The sequence below is a fragment of the Oryctolagus cuniculus genome, chromosome 15, assembly GCF_964237555.1.
Source record: "Oryctolagus cuniculus chromosome 15, mOryCun1.1, whole genome shotgun sequence".
Classification (NCBI taxonomy): domain Eukaryota; kingdom Metazoa; phylum Chordata; class Mammalia; order Lagomorpha; family Leporidae; genus Oryctolagus; species Oryctolagus cuniculus.
This window is the reverse complement of record NC_091446.1, coordinates 34,749,154-34,772,525: the sequence shown is the minus strand read 5'-3', so window position 1 is coordinate 34,772,525 and position 23,372 is coordinate 34,749,154. Positions and strand designations below refer to the sequence as shown.

The 23,372-nt window shown below is 38.3% G+C and overlaps 1 protein-coding gene across 1 annotated transcript; it reads left to right on the top strand.

The window, feature by feature from the left end:
* Nucleotides 1-1,938: 1,938 nt before the first annotated feature.
* Nucleotides 1,939-22,137, top strand: CYP2C30 (cytochrome P450 2C30). Its single transcript, NM_001171266.1, is given in 9 exon segments — nucleotides 1,939-2,106; nucleotides 4,670-4,832; nucleotides 6,610-6,759; nucleotides 9,758-9,918; nucleotides 10,360-10,533; nucleotides 12,302-12,443; nucleotides 14,924-15,111; nucleotides 19,057-19,198; nucleotides 21,755-22,137. Coding segments are annotated over 9 exon segments (1,470 nt in total). The 3' UTR covers nucleotides 21,937-22,137.
* The last annotated feature ends 1,235 nt before the right edge of the window (nucleotides 22,138-23,372 follow it).

Here is a 23,372-nt window from a genome sequence, read left to right as displayed (position 1 = left end):
TCCGAAGGCAGGAGCCAGGTGCTTCTCCTGGTCTCCCATGGGGTGCAGGGCCCAAGCACTTGGGCCATCCTCCACTGCACTCCCTGGCCACAGCAGAGAGCTGGCCTGGAAGAGGGGCAACCGGGACAGAATCCGGCGCCCCGACCAGGACTAGAACCCGGTGTGCCGACGCCGCAAGGCGGAGGATTAGCCTGTTGAGCCACGGCACCGGCTTATCCCATGTTGTTCTAAATGTTCTAGCCTGAATAATTAGGAAAGAAAATGAAACAAAAGTATCTAAATTAGAAAGGAGAGTATCAAACTGTTACTGTACACAGAATACATTATCTTATTTAAAGAAATCCCAAGGACTCCATCCAAAAACATTTAGAACTAATAAACATACTTTGAAAATTTGTAGGATACAAAATCGGTGCACTGAAATCAGTAGAATGGCTTATATAAATAGCAACCTAAAAAGAAATCAAGAAATAAATCCTATTTCAATAGTTACAAGCATATCTAGGAATAACTTTCACAAAAGAGATCGAGTCTCTAAAAAAAAAGGAAACTATAAACCACTGGAGAAAGAAATTGAAGAGAACAAAAGAAATGGACAAGTATCCCATGCTCACTAAGATTCAGTATCACTAAAATGTGCATACCATCCAAGTTCATTAACAGATCCAATGCAATGCTCACAAACATTTCCATCCAGGTCAGGTACAACAAGAAAGTGAGTAGTGGATCACTTACTATAATCTTTAGAGCATCATGAATTCTTTAAAGGCAATTTAAGAAACTTGAATTTTTATGTTCAATGTTTGTGTTCAATTATATTTTTCTCTTTCCTTGAGATTCCTACTGGAAATTTGCTACAACAATGGTTCATAACATTTAACTTTACTTATAGTGCTCATCGTTATTATTTTGTTGTCTGATCTAGGGAAAATCTAGGGGAGAGGGAGTGGGAAAGGGGAGGGTTGTGGGTGGAGGGATGTTATGGGGGGGAAGCCATTGTAATCCATAAGCTATACTTTGGAAATTTATATTCATTAAATAAAAGTTAAAAAAATAAACTAAAATGTAGTTAAATTCATTCTATTACTCGTATATGTTTAAAATATCATTACAATTATATTTTTAGGGCATAATCTACATGTTCGTTTAGGTTTTGTATTTTCTGAAACATCTTTTAAGTCCTCACAATTTGTTTACATCTATGTGTTGTAGACACTTTCAAAAGTTTGTAGTGTTGAAGGCTGGACTAGATCTCCTTCCTCAAGTGACAGGGGCAATGCAGGCTGTGGCAGTGGGAACCTAGCGGGTGATGGGGATGTGACTTAGAGGACAGGGGATGTGCCACCAAGAAGCATTTCTGTTCTCCTGAGCAGTCTATTTTCCTTTCTAGGTATATTCCCCTATATTATCTGTTGATCCTTGTGCCCCTTTCAGGATTCTTTTCATTACTACCATATACCATGCAGCTTTGTCCTGAGTGTTGGGACATTTTCGACATGAGCCAGGTTAAGCCTGGCACCTTTTTGTCCAATGCCTCTCATTCTGGTCTTTTCCCTGAAAACTTCTGATCATATGGTGACAAATTCTGATATATGAGACCTTCTTTCAACTTATTTTCCAAGAACATGAGCTCCCAATAAATAGCCCTTTGAAAATATTATCATCTCATTACCATTAATATAAGGTCATTCACACCACTATTTCTAAAAGTGTGCTATATTTTCAGCAGGAATTTCCAGTGAGAATTCAGGAATTACCAAGTTTTGGAACGGCTGGTTATTTTTTTTCTTTAATTTTCAACCTTTGGCCAAACTGCACTAAAGTTAACAATATTTGTCCAGAGTTCAAACAGCACTACATGTTTCGTAATATCCTTTCAGTGCACTTATAAAATCTTGCAATCCCTAGGCTTCCACTGCATTTGCACACATCACATCCATGGATCTCTTCATTGTCCTGGTTATCTGTCTTTCTTGTTTGCTTCTTGTTTCACTGTTGAAGCAAAGCTATGCCAGAAGGAAGCTCCCGCCTGGCCCCACGCCTTTCCCACTTGTTGGAAATGTCCTACAGCTGGATAGGAAGAACATCAGCAAATCAATAAGCATGGTGAGTATGATGAGTTCTCTCTCCTTGTTTGCAATGAGTGAATAAGGCGCTTCTATAACCAATATAATATGGTGAGAGACAGTATTATACTATGAAGGGAAATTTTTATATGAATTATGAAAAGAAGATCATAAAGGAAAGCATTGATTAGATTTTAGCTGTGAGTTGAGAATTTATACATCTAGAAACAATGAGATTAATACAATAATTAAAATTGACAAAGGTAGGAATGTTTTGTTCCATTTTGACCTACATCCATTTTATTGTTATTATTCTTTGTTAAAAATAAGTAATATTAAAATGTTTTGAGTAAATTCTTCTAAAGCATACATTGATTGGAAATCAGTGAACAACTGAGTAAGGGCTTTTCAGTCCCTTTTGTATTTGTTCAATAAACGACTCAATTACTTATCTGGACCAAGTCATTCACATGGAAGCACCCCTCTGAAGCTCACAGGATGAATCTAAGAATTTCCTATGACAGCAGATTACCAGAATCTGTCCTGGAAGCTCCTGCTTCCTGTGCCTTGATCTCTGGATTGGAGGGATTGTGTCATTATGCACCCCATCTCCATGTTAGTTAATTGTCTGGGGCAAGTTTTCAATCTTTCAGAGCTTGAATTTCTCTTTGCTAAAATGTATATGATGGTCATTTTTGTCAAAAGCTACAAGAGTAAATCATAAATTCATCAAGTTATTAAAAGTCTATTATGCAATAAATGTTTTGTTAAGAAACATACACGAAATATGCAGTGATAAGTGAAAAATTAAAAGAGATCCTTGAACAATAGAAATTACACTCTATAGGGTAAGCATGTATTTAAAAGAAAACAAGCAAGATGACATAGGATTCAATGTGTCAACATGGTCATTATATAATGAGGCCATGTAACTTGGACATTCGGGGACACAGGTATACTCAGCAAAGTATACTCTGAGGAACCGAAGCTGGGCATGAGATTTAAGGAATGAATGAATATTAATCAGATAAAATTCAGATAAAAGTCATTTTTATCTGGTTTCAGTCTGGAGGAGAATTTCTTGTGTAGACCTTCACTGAAGACCAATTAGATTGTATCCCAGAGAGTAAACAGAAGCATACACATAGGGAACGTGACTTTTGAGAGGTAAGTAGGGCCTACAGATATAGGTCTTGCCTGGATTTGAACAGAAATTGACGCTAATAATGTACTTCAAGTGTAGGCATGCTAGCATTTGCCTCATGAAATTAAAACATTAAAACATTACTCTGTTTTTTAATGGAGAGTAAATTACAGAGCAGCAAATGAAGTTGACTTCTTTATGAGACCAGTGAATACTGAATTGCTCTGCATATTTAGCATATCTCAACCTCAAATGACAGAAAAAGCTCAGTAATACAATCACTAAAGAAAGAAATGTTTATTTGTATCTCACTTGATGATTACAGGCGAGTGTTGCTGGGCTGACACTCATCCATGAGATCCTCTGAGAAATTTTTTTTTTCAGTTTTCAGTTCTACTGTCCCATATCCCTAGATTATTCTTCCCAGTGTCATTTTTATGGTGACAGATCTCCATGCTATCATTTCAATGTATGAATAGTGGGGAGAAATAGAGGGCAAGCAATGACTTTTTATGAAATAACATAGCATTTACACGTATCACTTCTACTAACATCAGAGACTAGAGATTAGTTAAAGGACACCAGTTTCAAGTGAAACTATGCAATGTGGCCAGCGCCGCAGCTCACTAGGCTAATCCTCCACCTGCGGCGCCAATACCCCAGGTTCTAGTCTGGGTTGGGGTGCCAGATTCTGTCCCGGTTGCTCCTCTTCCAGTCCAGCTCCCTGCTGTGGCCTGGAAAGGCAGTGGAGGATGGCCCAGGTCCTTGGGCCCTGCACCCGCATGGGAGACCAGGAGGAAGCGCCTGGCTCCTGGTTTTGCATCAGCACAGTGTCGGTCGTAGCGGCCATTTGGGTGGTGAAGCAATGGAAAAAGGAAGACCTTTCTCTCTGTCTTTCTCTCTGTCACTGTCTAAATCTGTCAAAAAAAATTTTTAAAAAAAGAAACTGCACAATGTATGTGACCAGAATGCTATATTTTTCATTATTAATAAAACTTAGAGGCCTCCAGTGTTTTAAAGGAAATGTGGAAAATAGATAAAGCAGGATGAACACTAGTCGACACTTTGGAACATTGGGAGATTCACCATATATTGAGTAGAGACACAAAATTTATTATATTTGCAGAAAGAAAGGAGAAATTTGGTTCAAGCTACAGTTTGCCAAAGTTAATGTATACTATGAGCAAATACATAATATAGCCCTGTCACATAGTAGGAGCTAGGTGTAGAATAAATGTTGATGATGGAAATAACAGCAGTGTGGTAGTATATAATAATAATTACCCTTTAAGTATGCTTTGTATTAAATTAATGGTTTTAAAAGCTGAAAAGCTGGTATCGTTCATTTCACAGGATGCATTTTCAAAAGTGTCTTCAATAAGATTAAAATTGTTGCCATAAATTTTCTACATTTCAATTCACAAATTCTCAACTTTTGCCTCTCCTGTTCCTTTTCTAGCTAGCAAAAGAGTATGGCCCTGTGTTCACAGTGTATTTTGGTACAAAGCCCACTGTGGTGTTGCACGGATATGAAGCAGTGAAGGAGGCCCTGGTTGATCATGGAGAGGAATTTTCTGGCAGAGTGACTGTCCCAGTTTTTGATAGATACGCACAAGGAGCAGGTATATTTAAGTCTGTGAAATGTGCTTGAGGTTCTGATTTACAAAGTTTCCAAATGGACTTAGGAATTGGGAAATTATAAGCTTTCAAAAAATTTATGAAATACACTTTTGCTTTTTAGGACAACTGTGTGAATAATTATTCCATCAGAATAATTATTTTGAATTCCATGAATGTGACACAGTGTTCTCAGGAGGCAAAAAATTCAGTAAAATAAGTCACTATAATACAAGTGCTCCATGAATTTATGACACATACTTAAGTGATGGTTGCTTATATTAATGAGTTAAAGAGATTGAGATAAAAGGGATTAGAGAGAAATGACTAAATTATCCATTCACCCAATATCTAGTTTCCTGGTCTGACTCATGGATGTCAAGATAATATTCTAGGAAGATTGTGTCGTATGCAAGGAGCCAACATAAAGTTTGCATGTTTCCAGCCTTGTTTTCTGCCTCTTAGAAAAAAGCATAACAATTATTCGACTCCAAGAGAAACCAAAGTTTAAAGCACAGGTATATGATGCAATTTTGTAGAGAAGCATGGAGTGAGTTTGAGTTGGAACTCACAGTAGGTAAAGTTTATTCAGTTAATAAGGCTGTGTCTTCTGCTAATTTTCAGTTATCCTTAAATTGCCCATCTTCTAGAGGATCACTAAGGTCTGCTGAAATAGAAATTAGTGAATGTGTTCCTGTCCTCCACAATATTCTTAACAATGTTTCCTGTACAGTGAAATACGAACTTATTGTTTCATTTTCTTTATTGATTCTGGAAGTCTGACATGGAAATTTTTTGAGAGTAAGACCACATTTCATGGAAGAATTTGAATAAGTAGCTGGGCAATTTTTAAATGAGAAAAAATATCTATAAACAGGTGTATTCCTTTTTTTCCTTTAAAATATATATTTAATTATTTGAAAATTACAGGAAGAAGAGAGAGAGAGAGATTTTCCATGTGCTGATTCTCAACAAGTGCTGATTCTGCAACAAGTGGTTGCAGCAACCAAATCTAACCAGCAAAATCCAGGAGCTTCACTGGAGTCTCTCACATGGGTGCTAGGGCCCAAGCATTTGTGCTATCTGCACTGCTTTTCCAAGGCCATGAGCAGGGAGCTGGACCAGAAGTGAAGTAATCAGGACACAAACTGGCATCCATATGAGATGCCTGCAACACAGGTGGCATCCTTACCCACTGCATCACAATGCTATCGTCAGCCAATTTTTTTCTTTTTTGGGGGAAATGATTGTCAAGTGAGTCCTTCTCTTGCAGAAGAGTTGTCTCACCACTTGAGAATGCCCTTCTTTTTTAAGTTTTCCAAAAAAATCAGAAAATAATTGCCTGATAATTTAAGCCTCTGAGTTGTATCCATTGTGACTTAATATATTGTGGTATTGGACATCATGATTTTCCCTCCATGCTCTTTGCACCCTCTCCAGTAAAGAAGTGGAAAAAACTTGGTTCACAATGTTATTTGAGTTTAGAGAAGCTAACAAATGAAGAAGATTTCAGTAGAATTCCAATTCAAGAATCCTGACAGCAGAATTCTAGATTGACTTCGGGATAGTTAGGACTTCATTGGAATTCCTGCAGCCAATACCAACAGGTGTATATAAGATATATATTATATATGTGTGTGTGTGTGTGCGCACGCATTTGTGTGTGTTTGTGTACTGAATTGTCTGTATTATTTCAGAAATGCATATTCTCACATAGAATTCATGGATGTAGGAAATAAAGTAATGTATTTACTGTTGTTTGTTTCTTTTTTGACCTGATAGGACTTTTTGCAAGCCAAGGAGAATTATGGAAGGAAACTCGTCGTTTCACTCTCACCGTTTTGCGGAACATGGGGATGGGGAAGAAAACTATTGAGGACCGAATTCAAGAAGAAGCCTCATGTCTAGTAAAAGCATTAAAAGAAACCAATGGTGCATATTTCTTTATATCATTTAAAGTGGAAGTTGGGTAGAGGAAATGCTATTACAGTAGTGTAAATTAGAGATATAGTAAATAAGTACAACAGGAAATTACTTTTTTACTTACATACAGGTAGTAAGGCATAAAGGAGTTGGCAATTAAACATTTTCAGGGATGATGGTAGAGAATTGGGTATCTTCTTCCTTTGGTCTGTGCTGTCACAGAATTTCATCTTTTTGTGCAATTATCAAAGGTGAAAAGAACAAGGTAAAGAGTAAATGGTGTTTAGACCAGATATGGAAGTTGCACACAAAATTACTCTCTTAGAGCTAGAATTTTGTTGTCATAACACCAATAGACTTGTAGGAAAATTTGATTAGTTGTGTGCACAGGAAGAAGAAAACATGGATTTCCATAATAAGCTAGCAGATTCGCCACATTAGTATAAAAACATAAGTAAACTCCCCAGTAATGTATGTATAACATTGTAGGAATTCTAAATTATTCCAATGAGTAGGCTTGGAGTGTGGGTATGAATGGAGAGGACACCTTTGTGACAAAAGCCTTAGATATGTACACATATGTACAAATATGCAGGTTTGGGATATAGATGGAGGAAGAAATATATGGACAGTGAGCAAGCACAGAAACGTTAAGTTCAGGATCGGAAGACATGTGTGATTACACAACATCAGGATTTGAATATTTAACATGATCATTACCTTATAAATGCTATGCCCTATACGCTGAATACTTACTCTATTTCTTAGTTAAGTTTATACTACTGTCCATACAGGTTATTTCTTTCTGTTTTTTTTTTTTTGTTTTTTTTTTTTTTTTGCTACATCAGTATAAAAAAGAATTCATAGAAATCTCCAACATGTAGTTCCTTAGAATAAATTTAGAGAGATTGAGTTAGGGGTCAAAATAACTTTTATTTTTGTACTTTATTTATCATTGGATGAAGATGTATCTACAAATGAATAACAATATGAGACATAAATTGTAACAATTAGTGCATAGTGTTATTTTTAAGTATTTTATTATAATTTATTTTAAAAATGACTCTTCATTGGGATATAACTCACAAGCTAAATAATTTGCTTATTTATTAATTTCATTCCAATAATATTTTATCAGGTTGTATGATCATCACTGAAATCAATTTTAGAATATTTCATGACTCAAGAAAAAAACCATATTACCATTAACGTCCAGCTCAGTTTCATCCAATCACACACCTACCTCCCTTCCCTCCATGTCCAGCCCAAGACAATCACTATATTCTGTCTGTATACATTTATATATTTGGATTTTCCCCTTCCCATCCTATATAAATGTAATTATGTCTCCTTTCATCAACCACATATATCCTTTCTGCTTTTCTCTGGTGACTCACAATACAGTTAAACTCTATTCTATTCTCTCCTTCTATGAGATTAACTTTTAAAGTTTTAGCATGAAGGAGAGACAGTGTGGAATTTGTCTTTCTGTACACTTTACTGAAGATAATGTTTTCAGGTTCATTGATATCATAAATGACAGTATCTAACTCCATTTTATGTTGAACTATATCCCGTTATGTTGTATTTTCTTTTCCCATAAATCCACTGAAGTTGATTCCATATCTTGGTTTTCTTTTTATTGCTTCAGCAAACATGTAAATGTGGCTATTTCTTCAAAATGCTGTTTTCTTTTTGTTTAAACAAAAAGCAAAGAAGGGATTGCTAGAGCATATGGATCATATTATGGTTCATTTTTTAATTGTTGAGAGCCCCTATACTGTTGTCTATAATGACAATTCTGTCCAAAATAGCCAAGTGGATGCTGAAGATTCGCTATTGAGGTCCATATGAGTCATGTTATTATATTGCCATCAGCATCTGCCATCAAATTCAATAATATTTCTTTTATGTCTCTGAGTGTTCCAGCATTGGATACATATTTATGTAAAAACAGACAGAGAGGCAGAGAGACAAGAGAAAAGATCTTCCATCTGCTGGCTCACTCCCAAGTGGCCATAATGGCCGGAGCTGAGCCAATCCCAAGACAGAAACGGGTGCTACTTCTGGGTCACCCACATGGGCACAAGGACCCAGGCACTTAGCCATCTTCTATTGCTTTAAAAGTCACATTGGCAGGGAGCTGGTTTGGAAGTGGAGCAGCCAGGACTCAAACTCATTCCCACATGGGATGCCAGGGCTGCAAAGCAGAGGCTTAAACTATTATACCACAAAGTTGGTCCCTTCCTGCTTCATTTTGGTTTCTGTTTCCATAGATGAAGTGTTATAGAATGATATTGGATAGATCATTGGTGTTTGGCAGTTTTTACTTTTTTTTTTTTTTTACATTAGACATAGTATTGCTTTTCCTGATAGCATGTAACATTTCTGTGAGAAAACTGGTGTTAAAGTAGTGGGGGTTCCAAAAAGGTGACATGATTCTTTTCAAATGAGATTTTAGAGTTATCTCATCGTGTTTGACTTCTGAGAGTTTGATTACCAGGTGTAATGCCAGTCATACGTATTGGGATGCTATAGGCCTCTTGTATTGGAGTCTGTATTTTTCCCAGCAATGGGAAGTTTTCTGTTACCCCTTGGATTGGTTTTCTATGTTTCCACTCCTTTCTTTATTCCTCACAGATTGCACAAATGCAAAAATTTGCTCATTTAAATGTTGCTCAGTTTTCTATGTGCATATAATGAGTGAGAATCCAGGCAGAGATCTACATTCAAAATACTAAAGGGATTTTTAAATTATTTTTTCTCATTTTTTCCTTGTTGTTTACTAGAAAACATGGAAAATGATATAAACAAACTAACATTTGGGAAAATTAACAAATAAAATGGAATGGACTAGACTGTTTTCATTACGAAACTAATTTGTTTTATGAAGGTGGAGTTTATGTTTACAATATGTTCAAGCAATCAGCCTTTCACAGTTACTTTACACAGTCCACTTAGGAATTGTATTAAAACCACATTCTCACTTCCACTCTGTTTCCCTTAGCATCTCCCTGCGATCCTTCTTCACTTCTGTTCTGTGTTCCCTGCAACGTGATCTGCTCCATCATCTTCCAGAATCATTTTGACTACAATGATCAGACATTTCAAACATTGGTGAAGCATTTTCTTGACAGCATCAGACTTTTTAATACTCCTTGGATGCAGGTAAGATCAAGGTTCGATTTAATTGAAAAATAGTTTTCTAGCAAATCTTTTATCAATTCATCTGTCCCATTTAAAGTACTCAATGGAATATTTTTAAAATTATTACTCATAACCTATTAGTGGGATAAAGCTAATATAATGTATAGATGTAAGATGTAGAAAAACTATTTGAGTAGAAGAAAACTATATTATCAATATTCATTGATAATATTTTTATAAAAAGCTCATATATTATTATTAATTTATTTAAAAGCCAGAGACAGAAAGAGATGTAAAAAGTTCAACAGAGACAGAGAGAGATTTTCCACCCATTAATTCAGTGAGGGAAGCAAATCCTACAGCTCCTTATCATCTCAATATTTAAAAAAGAGTATGGAAACCTAATAAAGAGTTTTCTAATGTGTGTTGAGTGAGTTAATGAAGGATTCTTTCCTCTTTCAGCTCTACAATACGTTTCCAATTTTACATTATCTCCCAGGAAGTCATCATGAGTTATTTAAAGTCTTTAATGACCAAATGAAGTTTTTTTCAGAGAAAATACGAGAACATCAAGAATCTCTGGACCACAATAACCCTCGAGACTTCATTGACTATTTACTGATTAAAATGGAAAAGGTATAATGTGACCATAATTTGCTGCCTCGTTGATGTGTATGACATGAGACATAGAATAGCTTTGTTTCATTCTGGTGAAACTGAGGTATTCAAACAAACACTCCTTCGTTAAGGTATATCATTGCTTGTGCCTGGCGTTCTGAATATCTTGAGGCTTTTTTTTTAAGATTTATTTGTTTGAAAGTCGGAGTTACACAGGTAGTTAAGGAGAGGCAGAGAGAGAGAGAAAGAAAGAGAGAGAGAGAGAGAAAGAGAAAGAGAGAGAGAGGGGGAGAGAGGGGGGGGGAGGGAGAGAGAGAGAGAGAGAGAGAGAGTGAGAGTTCTTCCATCCGTGGTTCACTCCCTATTGGCCGAAATGGCCGGAGGTCCTCCCATCTGAAGCCAGAAGCCAAGAATTTTTTCCAGGTCTCCCATGTGGGTGCCAGGGCCCAAGGACTTGGGCCAACTTCCACTGCTTCCCCAGCCCATAGCAGAGAGCTGGATCAGAAGTGGAGCAGCCAGGACTTGAACCCGCTTCTATATGGGATGCCAGCACAGCGGGAGGTGGCTTTACTCACTGCACCACAGTGCAGGCCTCAGTTGAGGTATTTTTAAATTCTCATTGAAAGGGGCCAGCGCCATGGCTCACTTGGTTAATCCTCTGCCTGCGGTGCCAGCATCACATATGAGTGCCATGTTCTAGTCCCGGTTGCTCCTCTTCCAGTCCAGCTCTTTGCTTGGCCCAGGAAGGCAGTGGAGGATGGCCCCAAGTGCATGGGCCCTGCACCCACACGGGAGACAGGAGGAAGCACCTGACTCCTGGCTTTGGATCGGCACAGGGTGCCAGCCGTGACAGCCATCTGGGGGGTGAACCTACAGAAGGAAGACCTCTCTCTCTGTCTCTCTCTCACTGTCTAACTCTGCCTGTCAAAATAAAAAAAAATCTCATTGAAAAAGACTTAGAAAGTGTTATAGTGACTATGTTATTTGGAGACAAACTGAAAGACACAAACATACCTAGACACAAATATATATATATATATGTGTGTGTGTGTGTGTGTGTGTATACGTACATGTGTGTGTACATTTGTGTGTACACAAATATATATATATATACATACATGTGTGTGTACATATATACATAATTTACTGACTGATGATAATTGTCATTACATATAAAATAGATTCCATTATTTGTACAGGTAACAAAGGAGGGTATGTGGAATGTACAGGAATCTAGTAACCCTTCCCTCTGTAAACACTGCAGGAGATTTCAACATGTGTAGTTGTTGAAGAATCTGTGGTTTAGTCATCAAGGAAGATGAATTTAGTCCAGGGAATGATAAGCATATTGAAAATGTGTAGAACTTCCAGAAACCTTAACTGATGAACATTGCTGCAGGTAATGATGGATGAGGTTAGGAACAGTGTTATAGGCAATAGTCAGTGATTCTAGAGACCAAAAGAGAAAAGTACAGATGACAGAACAGATAAGAGCAGTCACCTGGACACTGAGCAGCTGTGAGCAACTAAATACAACAAGTGTTTGAAAAAATTGAAGAGCTGAATGATTTCCTCTACTATGTGATAAATGAGTCACAGAAAGGAATCTGAGATCTGTCACTCAGATTATGTTTTAGCTGTTTGAAAGATTTTAACACTCATCTATATCATCTATACCACTCTCTAATGACTGCCTTACTTACAGAATTCTTAGGTGGCACTGAATTATTTTATGTTATCTCTAACTATTTTGATTCATCATGTATTTTTAACACATCTTTCTCAGGAAAAACACAACAAACAGTCTCAATTTACCATGCACCATTTGCTCGTCACCATATGGGATGTGTTTGATGCAGGGTCACAGACAACAAGCTCCACAATGCAATTTGGACTCTTGCTCCTTATGAAGCATCCTGAGATTGCAGGTTTGTAGGATCATGGGGAAGGGCAGATGAGATTCTAGGTAATGAGGTTCTAGGTAACAAATGATTATGAAGACAATACTCATAACCATTCTGCCATTTATCTGTCATGACATGGGACAGAAATTTTTCCATCAATAGTACATCTTCTTATGTTTGGATGAATAAAATCAAATTAGGCAAAAGGGTAAGGGGAGAATGGATTCTTAGCATCGTATTTAATAACTACATAAAGACTTTTCTTATCATATTAATAATAATAAAGACTCAAAGAAATATTTGTACCTATAAACTACATTTTAAGAGACTGTGGGTGAAAGCCAGAAATAGGATATTACATTTTTTGCAAAATATTATATATTCTGCCTATGGTACAATTTGCTATTGTCATATTTCCCCTTCACTTCCATTTTCATGCTCCGTGCTCACATATATTCTGCCTCCTCCTTTTCTGTCTTAAGCCCTACTGTGCCTATTGCACTGAGCACTCTGATTTTACCAGTGCTTCCTGACCACTTTATATAGTAACTATCTTGTGGGTAAAACTGTAACTTCTCAAATGAGAAGATGAAATTAAACATTGGTCAGAATTTCCCAATTCTTCCTTTTTTAAATATTGACCAAACCTTGGAATTACACATAGTCCAATGCAAAGGCACATTCTCAGCTAGCAGACAAGTAATATTTAACAAAAGTAGTCAAATGGCTTTCGTTCTTTGCAACATGGGTTATAGACTCTTAACAGCAGTGGTCTCAGATTCTGACTCAATCAGGAGTAGCTCAGAGTTCGACTCATGGCTATTTGCCTTCTCTGATTAGGCATTTAATAGAGGGAAGATCACTTTCTTCTTCCTACACATGTTAGGAAATACAAAATAATACCTACCATGTAGAATGATCTTGAGGACCTAAAATGTAATGTAATGAATAGTGCAGCATTTACATTTATATTACACTTTTAAATTTTTTTAAAGTTAATTATTTTATTTGAAAGCAGAGTTAGAGAGAGAGAGGAGAGAGAGAGAGAGAGAGAGAGAGAGAGAGAACATGCCCGGGGATAAGCACACTGCTTATCTCCCCAAAAGTCTTCAAGCTTGAAAAAAAAAAGCCAGGAGCTTGAATTCCATCTGGGTCCCTCAAGTTAGTGGCAGGGACCTAAGCATTCAGACCATCTTTGACTGTTTCCTCAGGTTCATTAGCAGGGAACTGGATGAGAACTATATTACCAGGGACCCAAACCAGGCTCCTCTCTGTACCTGCACCACTGACACCAGCATTACCTACAATGCCACAATGTTACCCTTCCTATATTATATTTTATTTTACCTTTTTATTTAATAAATATAAATTTTGAAAGTACAACTCTTGGATTATAGCAGTTTTTCCCCCAATAACCTCCCTCCCACCTGCAACCATCCCATCTCCCACTCCCTCTCCCATCCCATTCTTCATCAAGATTCATTTTCAATTATCTTTATATACAAAAGATCAACTACCTATATACTAATATTTTAACAGTTTGCACCCACACAGATACACAAAGTATAAAGTACTGTTTGAGTAGCAGTTTTGCCACTAATTTGCACAATACAACACATTGAGCACAGAGATCCTACATGGGGAATAGGTGCACAGTGACTCCCGTTGTTGATTTAACAATTGACACTCTTATTTATGAAGTCAGTACTCAGCCAAGGCTCTTGTCATAAGCTGCCAAGCATTGGAAATCTCTTGAGTTTCCAAACTCTGACCTTATTTAGACAAGGCCATAATCAAAGTGGAAGTTGTCTCCTCCATTCAGAGAAAGGTACCTCCTTCTTTGATGTCCCGTTCTTTCCGCTGGGATCTCACTCACATGTATCTTTCATTTAGTTTTTTTTTTTTTCCACAGTGTCTTGGCTTTCCATTCCTGAGAAACTCTCATGGGCTTTTTAGCCAGATCTGAATGACTGAAGGGCTGATTCTGAGTCCAGAGTGCTATTTAGGGCATCTGCAATTCTACGAGTCTGCTGTGTATCCCACTTCCCAAGTTGGATTGTTCTCCCCTTTTTAATTCTATCAGTACATTTTAAATAAAATTTCTTTCCCTCCTTCTTTCTTTTGCTAGTTAAAATCTTTAATAGACTAGATAGCAATTCTCATTATGTTGAAATACATTAGTTTAAAATAAAAAAATGGCATACACAAAGTGATTTTAAATGGTTTTTAGAGTCTGCAAGATGCCAGATTACTGATTGCTAGGTAAAATTAACCCAGACGCAGCATTTGAGATGAATAGTAAATTTCATAATAAATTTTGTTGTATATGTACATATCAAAATCTCTCATGAACTTCTAATCTATCCAGGAAACCAGAAGTCTGCCATTTTATCCCTTATGGAGGTGGTTATTTAATTTCCTCACGTATATACCTCATGGAAAATTGTGACAGTGATTAAAGTACTAAAAGAAATTGACTGTACATATGATTCTGTCCACGACAGCTAAAGTCCAGGAAGAGATTGAGCGTGTGATCGGCAGAGACCGGAGCCCCTGCATGCAGGACAGGAGCTGCATGCCCTACACGGATGCTGTGATACATGAGATCCAGAGATACATTGACATGGTCCCCAATAATGTGCCCCATGCAGTGACTCAGGACATCCAGTTCCGAGGATACCTCATTCCAAAGGTGAGACACATGTCATCTACTCTCCACCCTATAAATCTTAGACGATCCTATATAGTAAAACTATAAAATATAAAGCCTTCCATGATTATGTCACAAACATAACTTGGGCATCTCACCCTGTGACCACATGCTATGTCCCTTACAATGTGTTGACACAATTTTCTAAATAAACAATGCTTAGAATTCCAGAGGGTTTTCAGTACATACATGGCTGCACTTACTGCTTATCCATTGACCAGGCTGTTGTACATGGTTTATTACTTCTACCCATCAATCAGTAACCTATATATAGTCCCACCTCCCTATATACGCTGAGTTTCCCTTAATTGAGAAATGTCCAGTTCAGTAGTCTCCTGCTTTCCTGCTTACATGTGGACTACTAATCACTACAGAAAAAGACTTTGCAACCCAGCAAGTTTGTATTATTATCCACAAAATGTATTTCAGGTTGTAGCTGATAACCAAACAGTACAAACTAAAGCAATTTGCTTCATCATGCTCCTACATGATCTTTTCAACCCTAAATTGCCCTCAATCTTCCATCTCTCCATCATCTTTTCCTCAGTAATATGTCTACCTGTCGACAGAGAAAATCAGAACCACTGCAAAGGAACTCCTGTGATGTCCTTCAGTGGGGTCTCCACTCTTAGCAACAACCGCATCCCTTAAATTTTCTTTCATGTGTCTAGTGAAAGAATGATTCTCCTTTGACCTAAAGTGAACCTTTTCCCCTGGCACTCGGTTGTTCCAGTGCCTTCCTCCAAGAGCAATTTCTTCTTGCTTCTTAGTCTTCAAGCTCTCCCTCTTTCCTGGCAACATTCCATCAGCATTTGAACACGGTCAATTCTCATCTGTCATCAGCTTAAAGTTATCTCATCTCTATTCTCAAATACCATAAACTAGAAATTATTTATACATTTATAAAGATCTTAATTAATATTTTGATGACAACCCATTGAGAAAAACCTTGTGTTATAGTGATATTGTTTTCCTGAATGACACAGGTTATATCCATGTGATTAAATCAGTGAACGCTTTCCATGCCTGATTTTCCTTCCTACCACTTAAAATTCCTAGGACTGATTTCCTCTGGCATACACTCACGTCCCACATTAGGTAAAATAGCAATCATTTAGTTTTCCTCCTAACATGCTAGAATTCATTCTCTCTACTCTTCATCCTTCAGAACCTCAGTTACCATTCTGTATATTCTACAATGGAAGGAGACTTCCATCTCCTGAAAATGCCTTCACATTACTTTAATGCTCTGGTGCAAAACCATTTTTTTGGCAAGTGACAGCATTTTCAGTTTTTGCTCTTAGAGTTTTGCTGGCTTTATAGTGTCAATGTGAAATCTCATTTTGCTTTTTTAATTTCAGTGAATTTAGTGTTCATTCCAGAATGCCCAACTGAAGAGCTCTCCAGAATTGGGAGGAGTTCATGTGGAGAATGTATGGCTAAATGCATGGATCTCTTTTTGAGATTGATTCCCACTCTGAGTACATTGTGTACCTGAGTATTTTTATTGACTCTACAGTCCAGTGAGATTGATGATTGTTTTTCAGCCATGTTTGTGTTAACTGATATTTTCATTCCTCCAGTCTATGCAAAAAATAAAACTAGGAAAATTGACAACTCAGCCAGAACCAGTTTCCAGTTGTCTTTTGTGCTCCACAAATTTGATGTCTCTGGCTGCCCACCAGTTGTTCTCTAAAAGGAGTTTTCATCCATTGCCCTTTGCATGTCTCTACGTTGGCCAACATTTTCTCTAGCAGTCTCTACTGAACTAATCCCACCCAGGAAATTTTCATTATAATCTGTTCCACCAATTCTAGATTTACTCTTTTTTAGCTTTAATTTCTTCTGCTATTTCGTATCTCTTTCTTTGATTTTAATTTAGAATACATGGTTATATTCACTTCTTCTTTGAATTGCCAAAGTAATAATCTTTTTTTCTTTTTTTAAAAAATATTTTTTTTATTTGATGGATAGAGTTACACACAGAGAGAAGGAGAGACAGAGAAGGTCTTCCACCTGCTAGGTCACTCTCCAAATGACTGCAACTGCTAGAGCTGGGCCAATCCAAAGCTGGGAACCAGAAGCCTCCTCCAGATCTCAATGCGGATGCAGGGGCCCAAGCATTTGGACCATCCTCTATTGCTTTTCCAGGCCATAACAGAGAGCTGGACCAGAAGAGAAGCAGCCAGGACTGGAACTGGAACTGGAACTGGCACCCATATGGGATCTGTCACAGGGAGAAGCATAGTTCACTTTGGCACAGTGCCAGCCCCAGAAATACAGTACGAATGTATAAGAAAATATTCAAGACCAAAGCAGCAATTAATTACATACTAATCTGGACCATATCGAACCTAATTTCAAAGTAATAATCTTAAAACCTAGGGTGCTTTGTGTCTATTACAATATATGGTCTTTGTGAATAAGGGAGATTCACACTATTCCTGTTTCATATTCAGGATATTCTTATTGTATGTTGAATATTGTTTGATCTTGTGGGAGCCTGGATTATCCTGTCTTCTATTAAATGTCATTGATTTTTATTTGAGCTGGAATTTAAATGACATAGATTTTTTATCTATTAATTCTACTATTCTAGTCTATTTTTTTTCCACAGGCAGAGTGGATAGTGAGAGAGAGAGAGAGACAGAGAGAAAGGTCTTCCTTTACTGTTGGTTCACCCTCCAGTGGCCGCTGCAGGAGGCACACTGTGGCCAACGCATCACGCTGATCCAAAGCCAGGAGCCAGGTGCTTCTCCTGGTCTCCCATGGGGTGCAGGGCCCAAGCACTTGGGTCATCCTCCACTGCCTTCCCGGGCCACAGCAGAGAGCTGGCCTGGAAGAGGGGCAGTCGGGACAGAATCCAGTGCCCCGACAGGGACTAGAACCCGGTGTGCCGGTGCCGCAAGGCAGAGGATTAGCCTATTGAGCCACAGCACCGGCCTCTAGTCCATTATTTTTTATTCTATTAAGCTTAATACAATACTGCGGCATTTTGAGTTAATTGTAACTTTGCATTTGTCTTTAGACATGACTTCAGTTCAGCTGGGTTCCTTAGTTTGAATTTGGTGTTTAGGGGTTATAAAATGTTGTAAACTTTCCAGAATAATATGTGACAATTACACTAAAAGAAAACAGTAGACAGAGGATATGGAAAGTCCTTAACAATTAGATTTCATATTGTTTTACTTTTTAATAGTTTGAAATATATCTGCTTTAGTACAAGCTGTATAGTGAATTTGAACCTTTCCCAGGTCTGTAATGTAGAATACTCTCTTTGACACTGAGGAGCAGCACAAGTTAGTGCTACCGTTCATCCATGCAATCATGAGGGCAAACATCCCACACATTACAGTGATCTGCATTGTGAGTTTATGTCCACTAGGTGCAGTATACTAAAGGCATCAATAATTAAGTAACATTTTGCACATAGCATAAGTGCATTGAGACACAGGCTTTCAAAAATTTAATGAGCATCTGTGCTTATTAGTTACTCAGGATAGTAGGGATGTGCAGGTATTTCAAGAATATGTCCAGTAATATTCTCAGTTATGAAGAGGGCTTCATCCTTACTTAATGATAATGACATGATGTTCAGAGAAGTCAATACTGACATTTCTACTTATTTGCCAAGAGCAAAGGTATCAACTGATCTTTGTTGCTGTTCTCTAAGTATGTGCTGGTGTCACATTACAAATTATAGAGATGGATGCCAAGACAATGAACAGTGTCCAACACAGGATCCTACATGATTTAAGACCTGTTAGTTTGGACACTATTATATTCTGTCTGTCATGGAGCAAAGAATCTCTCCTTATTTTGTTTCTTTCTCCTCATTTATTAAACAAAAGGATTACATGAAATACCGCTCATGTTATTCCATGTTCTTTCTTTATAACCCTTGTTGTTTGTGTCTCCTTCTAACAGGGCACACACATACTACCATCTCTGACTTCTGTCCTCTATGATGAGAAAGAATTCCCTAACCCTGAGAAATTTGACCCTGGACACTTCTTGGATGCAAGTGGCAACTTCAAGAAGAGTGATTACTTCCTGCCTTTCTCTATAGGCAAGCAAGCTTCCTTTACATCTGCACCACCATGGCCAACTGGGATGAGGATGGGCTGTGGGTGTGGATTCCTCTGGACTGAGGAATTGCCTTTTGAGTGAGGGTAGAGGCGTCACTCCCAAGGTCCAAATTATTTCATTTTGGAATGCAGGCAGCATTCACAGCTTCTGCTTCTGGAGGGATAGATGGTAGAATTCCAATTCCAGTAAGACTCTTCTCATCATCTCTGCGCAGCCAGTACACTCAATAAACTTAACTGAGCATCTCCATGTTGCAATCCCATGCCCACATTCAATTATAGGAAGGTGAATGGGAAGCAACTGCTCAGTGTAAGGAAGACAATGGCAAATTCACAGATTATGAGACTCAAGTGTGAGGAATAGTTTGCTGGAGGCTGCTATGGAGCTCAGAGAACCCAGCTCCAGACTATGGCTAATTTTGCAGTCAGTAGCAGAGATATTGGTGGTGCAGAGAAACTGTCTTCCAGGAAATAAGTTTGAACCTCTTCTCTAAATTTATAAGAGATCTGGAATGAAATAGATGACACAGTTGAAACTCTCAGTTGAATGAAGACTTTGTTTCCACAGATGTGAGCAGAACTGAAGTAAGCAAATGTGGAAAGGCAGTGAGGACTACCTCCATCAGGAAGATGTTCCCATCCTGGTTCCCTAGGGACAAGCAAAGGAGCATTGTCCAGGAACCAAGATGAACCATTAGCCAAGAGGCAGTGTAAGCCTCCCCAAGAGATACTTCTTTGGGTACAGGAATACAGACACTGCACAAACAGTGCCTTGGCAGAAGGTTATTGAGAGGGTAACTTATGACCATACCAAGATTTGAGTTTCCTAATTTAGTCCTAGTCTAGAAGGGAAGTTATACCCAGCTTAGACAATCTAGCAAAGTGTGTCTGCTGTGAACAGAAAGGCTAAAGTGACAGACAGGCGAGACTCTGGAGAGAGGCAGAATAGAGAATTTTCAGTACAATCTAAAGGAGAAGTAGTAGCCATAAGTGGAGTGTTAAAAACGTTTCCTAAATAACTTACTGAAACAGGGACAGAAACAAGACATTTGCTCTTTACTAGGCAAATTCAAACTGCTATTGAGCTCCCTCATATTGTGGTCCCAGGATTGTACAATGTTCATGTATGATCTCACAAAAGCCATTGCTATGTCATGACTTCTGATTTCCAGTAATTGCAGCCAGACCTGCTTTTCTTCTGATACCTTGCTATCATCACAAGATCTGAAGCTTTACTTAAGAACTTGTATTCACATTTGAGCCAGATTAGTTGCTTTAATAGCATGGAAAGTGCACCATATTATAGACATTAATGAATCTGTTGAAAATGGATAATACAGTGAATTGTATATCGTGGGTACATCAGAGGGGTTCTAATGGAATCCATGATCTTAGAGCTGATTCCAGGTGAATCTGGAGACTCTCAGCAGGCAGAGCACAGGGGAAGAGTTTTCCTGTCAGAGGAAAAAAGGGAGTCTGAGAAAAACATAAATTAGCTAGAGTTTTGGGGTAGTAGTGAGTAGTTGGAAACTGCTTGGTATTGAGAACTACAAGGAAGGAGTTGAAGGGGAGGAGCTAAGGTTTAAGACATGGGTTAAATTAGGGCAGTTTATATTCTCTATTCAAAAAAATGAAGGACAAAACTAAAAAAAAAATACGTGTTTTTCTAAACTGTAAAATATAGCCAGATAAAAATGAAATAGAGTATTTGAAAAAAAAGGAAATCTGTGTATGACCTTTTATAATAATTTTATACCTGATACATATGGAAATAGCATGCTTTTTATTTTTTATTATTTTTTGACAGGCAGAGGTAGACAGTGAGAGAGAGAGAGACAGAGAGAAAGGTCTTCCTTTGCTGTTGGTTCACCCCCCAAAAAGCCACAACGGCCGGCGCACTGCACCAATCCGAAGCCAGGAGTCAGGTGCTTCCTCCTGTTTTCCCTATGCAGGTGTAGGGCCCAAGCACTTGGGCCATCCTCCACTACCCTCCCGGGCCACAGCAGAGAGCTGGACTGGAAGACAAAAACCGGGACAGAATCCGGTGCCCCGACTGGGGCTAGAACCCAGGGTACCAGCACCGCAGGAGGAGGATTAGCCTAGTGAGCCATGGCGCCGGCCAACAGCATACTTTTGAAAACAGTTTATTCAGATATGTAAAAGTGCTGGTATTATCCTAGAAATATCATTGAGGGAAAATAATTCTGTTGTTAAATCATGGCTTTAAAGTAAATGGAAAGCTCAGTGTTACACTGTGCCAATTTGGATATATGAGGTGTGTGTGCACACTTATGATTGTATATGAATGTCTTTGTAGAAAATATCATTGGCAAGCCTCAGCACAGAGTTCTAATGTGAATGCACAGAAATACCTTTTTGCAGAACACAGATAGTTTAATCTATGCAGAGAAATGAAGGAAAGTTGTTTCGGGTGTAACTTGAAGGGCCATCAGGTTCATCTGCTGTTTCTGAACTTTTAGTCACTCCAGAGTTATTTATGCCACTCTATGCATAATTAATGTGTGTGTCATTTTTAGGAAAAAGAGCTTGTGCTGGAGAGGGCCTCGCCCGCATGGAGCTGTTCTTACTCCTGACCACCATCTTGCAGCATTTTACCCTGAAGCCTCTGGTTGACCCAAAGGATATTGATCCCACCCCAGTGGATAATGGGTTTCTCTCTGTTCCTCCCTCCTATGAGCTGTGTTTTGTTCCAGTCTGAAGAAAGCACTGGAATCCCTCTGGGCAACACAGATGGTTTCAGGCATCTGTGTCACCTGTTGCCTTCCCAGTCCTTGCTAACGAAAATCCAATCTCTGAGTTCTGTGTCTTCTCATGTTTTCTGTCCTTCAAGCTACATTTTAATTTCTCTAATGGAAGAAAGCTCATTGTTTCATCACCAATAAAATTATTTCTGTAAAACAACCCAGAATTCATAGTGCATTTCATCGGTGGTATGTACCTAATGGAAACACATTATAAATGTCACACTTTATTTTATTAAAATTAAGAATAAGGAAATTTTTAGCACAGCAGTTAAGATGCCTCTTATTCACCCACATCCCATATCAGTGTACCTGGATGTGATCCATGCTGTGTTCCTGATTCCAGATTCTGGGTGATTTGTGCCCTGTGAGGGAGCAGGTCAAAGCCCAGTGGTTTCAGTCCCTGACACCCACACATGAGAAGCCAAATGAGTTCCTGGCTCCTGTTTTAGCCCTCTCTGAGCCCTAGTTGTTTCAGGCACATGGGGAGTGAAACAGTAAATGGGAAAGCTCGGTCTCTCTCTCTCTTTCTATTCCTGTCAAAATAAATTAACATTTAAACCATTGAATTAAAACATAAAATAAAAATTACACTGTGAATATTAAGAAATATTCATGTAAAATATGATAGAATCATTTCTTATCCCATCTAACTCTCTAGGTTCCTGTTCTTGAAACACTTTGGCATGTGTAAGTATAGTGTTTTACTACTCTTTGTAAAATGTAATTATGTGAGCTGGTGCAAAACCTACCAATTGAGATGCCACCTTCCCACATTTCAGTGCCTGGAATTGGTTCCATTTTCTTCCTCCAGACTCCAGATTTTCCTAATGCAGACCTTTGGAAGATGTGGTAAAGATTCAAGCAATTGAGCCTTTGGACCTTTTATAGTTAATATGGATTATATCCCCAGCTTTTGGCCCTGTTCCTTGTTCAATCTGCCATTGTATACATTTGAAGATCAAACCAGTGATTGGGATCTCTCTCTCAAATATTTTTTAAAATATTCATGTTTGTGTCATTTATCTTTCAGCTGTCAATCTTCTATTTATCATCTTTCTTCTACCTTCTTCTCAACTTTCTGTCATGTATCTATGTTGCAGTTGATTTCTCAACAATGTTGCAGTGGATTCGTTTCTGAGAGGAGGAGCATGGTGGGGGCAAGAGGCGCGGATTCACCACACAGACCCCGGGAGTCGGGAGTTGGGTGAAAGCAGGCTTGAGGCAAGCAGCCCACAGAATCGTTTATTTCAGTTGGTACAACATCTTATATAGCCAAGACCAGCCAATCCAGTCAAGGGGCGGTCTATTCCCCAACCAATCACAGCCTGTTGCTAGGCAGTTTCCAAAGCCATCCAATCATGGCCTGTTGCCAGGCAGGCTCCGTTGCCAG